The 9,646-nt window shown below is 41.9% G+C and overlaps 1 protein-coding gene across 1 annotated transcript; it reads left to right on the forward strand.

The window, feature by feature from the left end:
* Nucleotides 1-290: 290 nt before the first annotated feature.
* LOC110310821 (olfactory receptor-like protein OLF3) lies at nt 291-1,286 on the forward strand. Its single transcript, XM_021183926.1, has one exon. The coding sequence runs from the start codon at nt 291-293 to the stop codon at nt 1,284-1,286; it is 996 nt and encodes a 331-aa protein (XP_021039585.1).
* The last annotated feature ends 8,360 nt before the right edge of the window (nt 1,287-9,646 follow it).

Raw genomic sequence — 9,646 nt, forward strand, 5'->3', positions numbered from 1 at the left:
CAGTAACTTGAGAAGAGTCCACAGAATCTGACCACGGAACTCAGAAGCCACATCCCATAACCCACGCACACTTTATATATTACATAGAATATATATTACAAATATGTGGTTTTGCCTATATGTACTCCTGTGCAACATGTATGGGTGTGGCCTGTGGAGGTGAGAGCAGATACCTGGAACTGGAGTTATACACAACTTTGAGCTCTCTGGTTCCCTGAAACAACACCCAGTGCTTAACCTTTCAGCCATCTCCTCAGCCTGTATCTTTCCTTTCTACCTCTATCGATGTCATGTGTCAGATGATACATAGAATAATGGATTCTCTTACAGGCTCCACCATGTGGATGTTTCCAAGGCAGAACCAAAGTTGGGTTTCTGAGTTCATCTTGATTGGCTTCTCCAGTGACCCCACGACCAACAACATCCTCTTCATTGTCTTCCTTCTCAGCTACCTGAGCTCAGTCCTGGGCAACGGGCTCATCATCATGCTGGTCTGCCTGGACACACAGCTGCACACTCCCATGTACTTCTTCCTCTCTACCCTCTCCCTGTTGGATATGAGCTATGTTACCACTACCATGCCCCAGATGTTGGTGCATCTTCTTGCTCACTCTCAGACCATCTCCTTTGCTGGCTGCTGGCTGCAGATGTATATGTTCAGTGCCCTGGGTATAGCTGAGAGCATCCTCTTTGTTGTGATGGCTTATGACCGGTATGTGGCCATTTGCTATCCACTGCGCTATACTGTCATCCTCAACTGGGGCCTGTGCATACGATTGGCAGCAGGGACTTGGATCTGTGGTTCCCTTTCCTCTTTGTTGCATACTTTCTTCACCATGAGTCTGCCATATTGTGGGCCCAACAGGGTTGACCACTATTTCTGTGAAGGTCCTTCAGTGCGTAGTCTGGCTTGCATGGATACTCACCTCATTGAGATGGTGGACTTGGTGTTGAGTGTTTTTGTGGTTGTTACTCCAATTTCCCTCATTGTGACTTCCTACTTTCACATTACCAAGGCAATTCTCAAGATCAAGTCCACCCAGGCCCGCTGTAAAGCTTTCTCTACCTGTGCCTCACACCTGACTGTGGTCACATTTTTCTATATTCCAGCCATTTACATCTACATTAGGCCAAACTCCAGCTACTCCCCTGAGAGAGACAAGCAGATCTCACTCTTTTACAATGTTTTCACAGCCTTGCTCAACCCTGTGGTCTATAGTCTGAGAAACAAGGACATTAAGAGGGCATTTCTCAAGGTAATGGGACTTGGTAGGATGGACTGGTGAACCAGCATCCTGGGAAGCTGGAGTATTCACCATTGAAGGAAAGGACAGTGTCTTTGTTGGGTATATCTGACCTGTGCATTTGAACCACTGTAGTACTTAGTAATTGGGACAAAATAGCATGAAACCAAGATGGCTGTCTCAATTGACAAGGTACATAAGGTACAATCCCAAATACATCAGTCATCCTGCTGGATCATAAGTGCAATATTTCATTTGCTGCTCATGTTTGTAGTTGTAGAGTATGAGTGACCTCCTGTGTTCTCACCTCCATCCTCAAGGAACCTTATATCCATAATGTCATTTTATAACAGAAGTAAAGGAACAGTGGACCACCTCACTATGACTCAGCTTCTTGAGAGTGGCCTGATTCTCTTTCTACACATCAGGCTTGAGAGATGGCTCAGTGGTTAGGAGCACTGACTGTTCTTCCTACGGTCCTGAGTTCAATTCCCAGCAACCATGTGATGGCTCACAACCATCTGTAATGAAATCTCTTTCTGCACATCCTTTTAGCCACAGCAAGTAGCATGGTCCAGCCTGAAAACAGGAGGGGGGAAGATTTTTGTCTATAGATATGTAATCATGTTATTGGTTTTAGGGTACAGTATGTAAAGATGTATATTGCTAATTCTGTACCAGCAGAGAGCTAAATGCTGGCACAATCTTGGTATTGTTATTTCTATGGCTCATCACTGGTCTCATATTTTGTAAATATTTGTTCTTTCTCATCTGCCTAAGGCAATCTAGAACCATATCTGACTGGCTGTAATAAATATCTGATGGCCAATACCTAGATAGGAAGTGGAGGGCAATACTTCCTGGGAGAGAGAGGGGTAAACCAAGAGAAAAAATAACATGTAGGAGAGTCAGTCAAAGAACAGGAATGTGACTTGAGGGACCAGAGTGACACAGAGAGATAGAGATAACACCTTTATTGTTCTAAAGCCCAGGATGTACCAGGGTAGTTTTAGAGTATTCAAGAGACTGTCAAGCAAAAGGACTAAACTTTGAAATATTAAATATCTTCTTGGGGGTATCTGAGAGAGTCCTGCTATAATTTGGCCATGGTCTGATAAGTTAGTTTCTCTAACCTGGTATAGTTTACAGAAAACAACAGCATACCTACCAGCCAACACAAAACGTGTTAACTGTGGATAGCATGATACTAGAAACAGTACAAGGCCAAGGCACTATGTATAAGTAGCAGAGCATGTGTTGTCATGACAAAACTAAGCTGATAGTTTGTGGAAAGGAACCAGTACAGAACCAATAAAATACAAACTTCACATATGAGTTTAGTGTGGTCTGTGGGTAACCATGGTGACCTCTCATGTGAAAATCATGCACTGCTGAAAGAGAAGGTGCTGGGTTCTCATCAGAACCTCCCAACGTCTGCTCTAATGTGTAGACAGCATCAAAGAGTGTGTCTTACCTTTGGCCACTACCCACTTTTTCCTTTTCTTCCTATGGTGGTGATTTTTATGGACAACCTATCATCTTCAAAGTAGCTCTTCCCTGACCAATCAGCAAATTCCTTTCTGATTCAATGCCTGAACTATTCTCTTCCTAATTAAGCCTCAGCTACTTCAAGTTTATTTGGTGGTCACATATTTTTGGGAAAAGTGTACTTTTCATTCATAATTAATACTCAGTACTATTGTTTACTTACATATTTACCACATAGCCTAGGCTAGCCTGGAACTTCCCACATTGCTAAGGTTACCTTGAATTTTTTTTATCTCCCTGCCTCCACCTCCCCAATGTTGAGATCATAGGATGGGACACCCCACCTAGGGGAATTTTGATTCTTTGATTGCATCCTTTGATTATAAAAGTTCTCTATTTGGTAAAATCCAATGCATGTATTGTTTGTTTGTTTGTTTGTTTGTTTGAGACAGATTCACATCATGTTACACTGCCTGGCCTGGCCTGGAAATATGTAAACTAGCCTGGCTTCAAGCTCACAGAGATCACCCAGCCTTCTTAAAGGCATACTCTACCACTCGGAGGCAAGTATTTTTATCTCTTGTTATTTTCAGTAGATCATTGATATTGTTTCTTGATACAGTGTCATGAAATTTTACTTCTGTGTTTTGTTTATAGGTTTCTTTTTCTTTTTCTTTTATTCCCTCTCCTCACCTTATGAATTTATAAAAAAATCTTCATGACTTAAATTAACAGAGTCAGGGTAGCTGTTTCATTCTACATGTGATCCTCAATAAGTGTTGTCAGGTTCTATCTGAACCTCTATCTCCTTATCAATCCTGATGGAGAAGAGTCTCTGTCTGGGCTCGACTGACTTTCCAGAACTAATAGGGATTAACAACAGGAGGGAGAAGAGTTGGGGTCATAACCATGGAACAATGCTTAGCAATAGCACTTCAGGGGCCAGGGCTGTGCCCCTAATATATATATACTAATCAGTATTAGTACTGATTGACAATTACCAAGTGTAAATACACTCATCATGGCCAATGTCATAGATGCCAACATACCACTGAATAACAGTCAAGATCACATATCATTACACGGTATTTCAAGTGGCAAATGCACCACACTAAACAACTGCTAGAATGCAGACCACAGGAAAATGTAGTTGATCATCAGGATGTGAAGAGTTTTGGAGATTTTGTTGTCTTTTTAAAAAAGATTTATTTATTATTATATCTAAGTACACTGTAGCTGTCTTCAGGATAACAAGAAGAGGGCATCAGATCTCATTACAGATGATTGAGACCCACCATGTGGTTGCTGGGATTTGAACTCAGGACCTTCAAAAAAGCAGTCAGTGCTCTTAACTGCTGATCCATCTCTCCAGCCCTTGTTGCTTTTTTTTTTAATGTTATGAATAGAACTCCAGACTGAAGCATTCTATTCCTTCAGGTGCTAGAAAGCTGAAGTACATTCTCTGACACCCTGTCTCTGTTTCCAATATAATTTATTTAATTCTCATGTTATAATTAACTTTTAATATCAGTTGTATTTATGGATCAGTTTGCAGGAATTTTAAATCATATCAAACAATCACTGATACCAAGAAGGACTTAGAATCCAGTCTTTCCTTCTGGTTACTTAGACACAGAAAGAAGACAAGGATGGAGAATCAAGGTCATGAAACATAGTCCTGTACTTGTAACAAGTGCACGGCATCACCATATCTTATTCTAACAAGCCTAGAAGGAAAGAGGTTCCTATTGGAATTGTACAGAAAATAAAATCTTAGGCAGAATAGCAGCTAGCTCAAAAGAACATCCTCTAGACTTTGATAGATTTGGTCCCCAAATCTTCTCTGCATCCAAGAGCCATGAGTTTTCTCACTCCACTGGCATGGGATTGTCAATGCTGACTTTTGTGATGCTATACCATTTTTTACTATTTTTCTTCCTTTTCTATTTATGTGTTTGAGTGTCTTGTCTCCATGTATGTATGTACACCATGTGCATTCCTGGTCCCTGGGGAGGTCACAAGACGGTACAAGATCCTCTAGAACTGGAGATGTAGATGGTTGTGAGATGCCACCTGCATGCTGGGACCCACACCTGATCCTCTGAAAGAGCAGTAAATTGTCTTTTTCATAAACTTAATTGCCAGCACCCATTGTTGTTGTTTCTTCATTAGCACCAGAGTAGCTGGATAACTTTCTCAGATTTTAAACAGTAGGAAAGGGAGACCTTTGGTTTACCCCAAGGTAGTTGAGAAAGGAAAAGGAGTATGACTCAAATATGGTCTCATTATTGCATATCTGGTCTCAGGGTTTGGACAGTAAAAGGAATCACAATGAGAACTTGTGACTGTAGAACATGTGTCCAGGTTCCATCTCCTGTTCTCTGAGCTGTGCTTATTCCCCAGCTAGTCTAAAATAGGGAACCCCTTACCTGTGTGCTGTTTCCTCCTTCACTACACCCAAGGGTCTCATTTGTAGTTTTCTTGTTGAGAGCATCCTGGGACTCATCTTAGCATCTCTACTGGGAACAAAAATGAGACTTTCTGGGCTATCAGGGATGGAAAAAGCTGAGAGAGGAGGCCGGGTCATAAATCCTCAGCTGCTGGTCACACTGGGAAGAGGTGAAGTTGTCTGAGCTTGGCAAGCAGGATTTTATAGGCGCCTTCTTGAGGCGCTATAAATGCTGCCTGGTCCTTACAAAGGAATTGAGAGACTCAGCCCCTCAAATTCTATAGCACCTGATAATTTTTCTGGAGACTGGGCCACCTAAAATCCCAACTAACTGGATTTAGTTCCTTTATGGGGCTTCTTCATAAGAGCAAGAAACAGCCACTCAGTGATATATTCCTTGGATTTACAAGGGGTAAGGAGGTCACCAGTGTTTGACTTTTGGGTGAGAGTCAGGCATCTGTGGGATTGCAGTTGAGCAGCAGTCAAGCCAACCATCTCCTCGTTCTCTGTGTGTACATCTCAAACTCCCAAACCTCTTCCCCCATTGCTTGCTTTTCTTTCCTCTCTTTCTCCACCTTGTTTTCTTCTTTCCTTCCTTCCCTTCTTCCTTTTATTTACTTAATGAATATTTACAGAGCATTTGTCTGTTTTATGTCATGTTGATTATGAAGAATGTAGAGCTCAAAGATCTCAAGTGAAGCAGAAAGCCCCATTTATGAGAAAGCAGTGAAGATCAGTGTCCCTGAAGACACTTTCCTATGCCACAGACACAGCTTCATGCACACTGTGGGCATGGCCATCATGATTCTCTTTCATGTAAGTCTGCTGTAGCCTAGCCAGTCCTCAAGCTCATTATGTAGTCCAGCAATTTTTTTGTTTTTTTGTTTTTGTTTGTTTGTTTTTATTGACTCCTAATTCTAAGCCTTCTAGATGCTGGTTTTGTAGGTTGGAACTACCATGTGCAACATCATCTGGTCTGGAGCTTCATCCTTATGTCTTCTTTTGTAGTGTTAGGTCCCACCAGCAGGCCTGGTGGGACACTGTAAGCCAAACCAGAGGGCACTGTGCTTGAAAACATAATAGGCTGTGGAAGCCTAAATGGTGTTCCTATGCTGTCAAATCATACCTGAAATACTATTTTTTTTTTGATTTGTCTACCTTGACTACACTCCAGGGCCTCCCACACTCAGACAAAAGGGAAATCTCATCAGGATAGCTGGACTTTGGGTAGATAATAAGCTCTGTCCTAGGAGCTCTGGTGGTACAGAATCTCAGTGAGCTCAACTAGAGGACACTGAAGACTGCATTCTTCACCTTCCACTTGATAGCCTGTGTGCCAGAGCAGAGAAAGCAGTGTCTGAGAGCCAGGCTCTGAGGCCGGACCACCTCAACTCCCACTTACTTCTCTCATGTCAAGGTTGTAATCTGGATCAAACTGTCCTCTACAGGTCTTAAGTTTTCACCTACAACACATGGGCAAAAATACTTCCTTTAGTGAGCTGTGATGTTAGCCTAGAGTTAAGGTACATTGGCTGGAATATGCAAATTACTCAATAAATATTAGTTGTTTCTGTTATTGTAAAGGTCGGCAAATCACCCATCCTGGAATACAGTATAATAGATAATTCTTTTTTGGTTGGGTAGGAATTCATTTAGCAGAACAAGAAGAAGGAATTTGTCCAAGTTATTGTCCAAAACTTTTTATCAGACCCCTCTAGAATTCTTCAGACTGTAACCAGTCAAAGAACAAGAAAGGGAGGATGTGTCCTACCTGGTTTAGGGGTGGGAGGTGGTAGCACCACTCAAAGGCTTCCTAACAGAGCTGGGTTATGCTGAGTCCACCTTGTGGGAAACAATGTACAGGTGATGGTTCAGCCCGCCCCCATACTCTGGTAGAAGCTAGACAAGTGTCCTAATGTGTGAGAGAGGTTGCGGTGTGTAGGACAGCAGTAGTGGTCCAAGGATATTTCTATATGAGAGAGGGGAGATGGAAGAGTCAGGCGCATACAGAAGCTCACTCTTTGCCGAGCAGGCACATTAGGATTGTCTCTACTCTGTGTGTCTGTCTCAAATGACAGGACTTTGGAGCTCTTAGGAGTCTTTCACCAGGAGTCAGATAGGACCCATGTGAATTCTTCCAGAAACCACAGCAGCAGTCACATGAAGAACGTGTTGATGCTGACAAATGTCCAGCAAGGAAAAGAAGTGGACACAATGCCCAACCCCCAAACAAGAAGCAGTTTGCAATAGATTTGTAATTGGTGTTATGAGAGGGAAAATAGGTTTTCTCCAGGAGAGTCTCGCCCTGTTTATCAGTTACACCCCAGGATAAGCCACGTGCCCAGGAGCAGCTGGCCAACAGGAGAGTGACCCAATGATTTTGTTTTTGATTTTTTTAGTAATTTTTTTGTTTTGTATTTCTTTCTTTTAACTAACTTGTTTGTTCATTTTTAATTTTTGTTGTTTTGTTTTGTCTTGTTTGAGAGTTGGAAGACATGAAGTTGGGTGGGGAGGATCTGGGAGAAGTTGGGGGAGGGGAAGAATGCGGTCAAAGTATATTGTATCAAATAATTTCTAAAAAAAATAAAAAAGACTGCATCGAAAGAGGAATATTTAGAGGCAAGTGTGCATGGAGACTCTGATAAAGAAATGTCAGGAGAGATTGTGGTCTCCTGATATGGTTTGAAAGAAAGGATGGCTGTGAGGGTGATGAGAAGGGACTGGTCAGGAGAGGGGATGGGGACAGGGAAGGTGAAGACTGGGGATGGCTTCAAGTCTCTTTCAAGTTTCTACTCCCATCAAAAGCAACTCCTGCCCTAAGCATTGTCTTGTTCATCAGCATATGAGTGGAGCTCTAGCTCAGACTATTTAGAGTAGTGTTTGAAAATTTCCTCTACATATCTTTCTTTGAGCATATGTTTGTATGTGTCTATGTGTTCACGTATTTTTCAGAAATATAATTGATAGTTGTATTGTTGTGCAATGCATTGAATGTGTTCAACCTTAGGGAGCACAGACAAACACACACTAAAGGGATCATTTTTAATTTTCTCTCACATTGGATCTACTCACACATGTTAATATTAGACATGGGTTACTGCAGCCATGCTGGCAGGTGTGTGGGGATGTGAGGCTGAGAAGCAGAGGTGGGCGTGGCTCTGTGGTGTCCTCTGCAATGTCCAGATGAGTGATGGTGCTGAGAACCTCTTACCCTCATCAGTGCCCAATAGACAGCTGCCTCCGTGGAATGCCTTCAGTAGTGTTCTCTGTTCTCCTGGAGGGTCTCATGTTATGTTTGTGCTTTTATAAGTCTTTGTAGAAATATTTTTGAGTACTTCTTTTTTGGTTTTCTAGCTTAGCATGTATTTTCCCTCCATGGAAACTGCTCTTTTAAAGAAATTTTATCTTGGCCTAACCTAAAATGATAAACATATTGATTAGGTTTGATTCTAAAAATTTGTAACTATAGATTTACCATTCAAATCAACCATACACATTGAACTAATTTTTTAGTGTGTGCAGAGGGAGCTAGGAGTAAAGAAGGAAGCCTGCTCCCATCTCCACAGGATCCATCATCATCTCCTGGGACAGGTATGGCACACTTGAACTATGTCATTACTCATATAATTATATGTGTGTGTGTTTGTGTCTAATGGATGTTCATTCTATTTGCTTCATCTATTTGCTTATTCTGGGTGGGTCCATATGTGCACAACTGATGTTTGCAGGCTGTGTGTGTGTGTTTGTGTGTGTGTGTCTGTGTGTGTCTGTGTCTGTGTAGAGAAAGAGAGTATATGTGAATGTTTGTGCATGTGTGTATGAATGTGTGTGATCATATTTTTGTTTGAGTGTGTGTGCCTGTGTGTGCCTGTGTTCAAAGACTGACATGAAATTCTTCTTCAATTGTTCTCACCTTATTCACTGAGGCAGGGTCTCTCAGTTGAACCCAGTGCACATCATTTCAGTGTCAATAGCACACTTGCTGTGGGGATCCCCTGTCTCTGCCTTCCCACAGATGGTTTGAGATTGTGAGAGAGCATGTGACCTGTCATATGTTATGTGATGTTTCCAGGAGTTGTGTGAGATGCTTCAGATATTCATCATAGTCCAAGAAATGACTGGCATTAGCCTTATTTGATAGATGAAGAGATTGAGGCATTGGGAGTTTCAGTAACTTGAGAAGAGTGGACAAGAACTGAACACAGAGCTCACTACCCACATCAAAGATTTTCTTTATTTATATTGAAAAGTGCTATTTTTTCTTCTATGTATATTGGTCTTTGCCTATATGCATACTTGTTTACCATGCATGTGTCTGGCCTTGGAGGTGAGAGGAGTCATATCCCCTGGATCTAGAGTTAGACACAACTTTGAGCTGTCTGGTAGCCTGGAACAGTATCAGTCAGTGTTTTATCTTGGGCCATCTCCTCAGCCTGTATCTTTCCTTTCTGCCTCTATCGCTGAT

This window comes from Mus caroli, unplaced genomic scaffold, assembly GCF_978045245.1.
Source record: "Mus caroli unplaced genomic scaffold, Mus_caroli_1 scaffold_6, whole genome shotgun sequence".
NCBI lineage: Eukaryota > Metazoa > Chordata > Mammalia > Rodentia > Muridae > Mus > Mus caroli.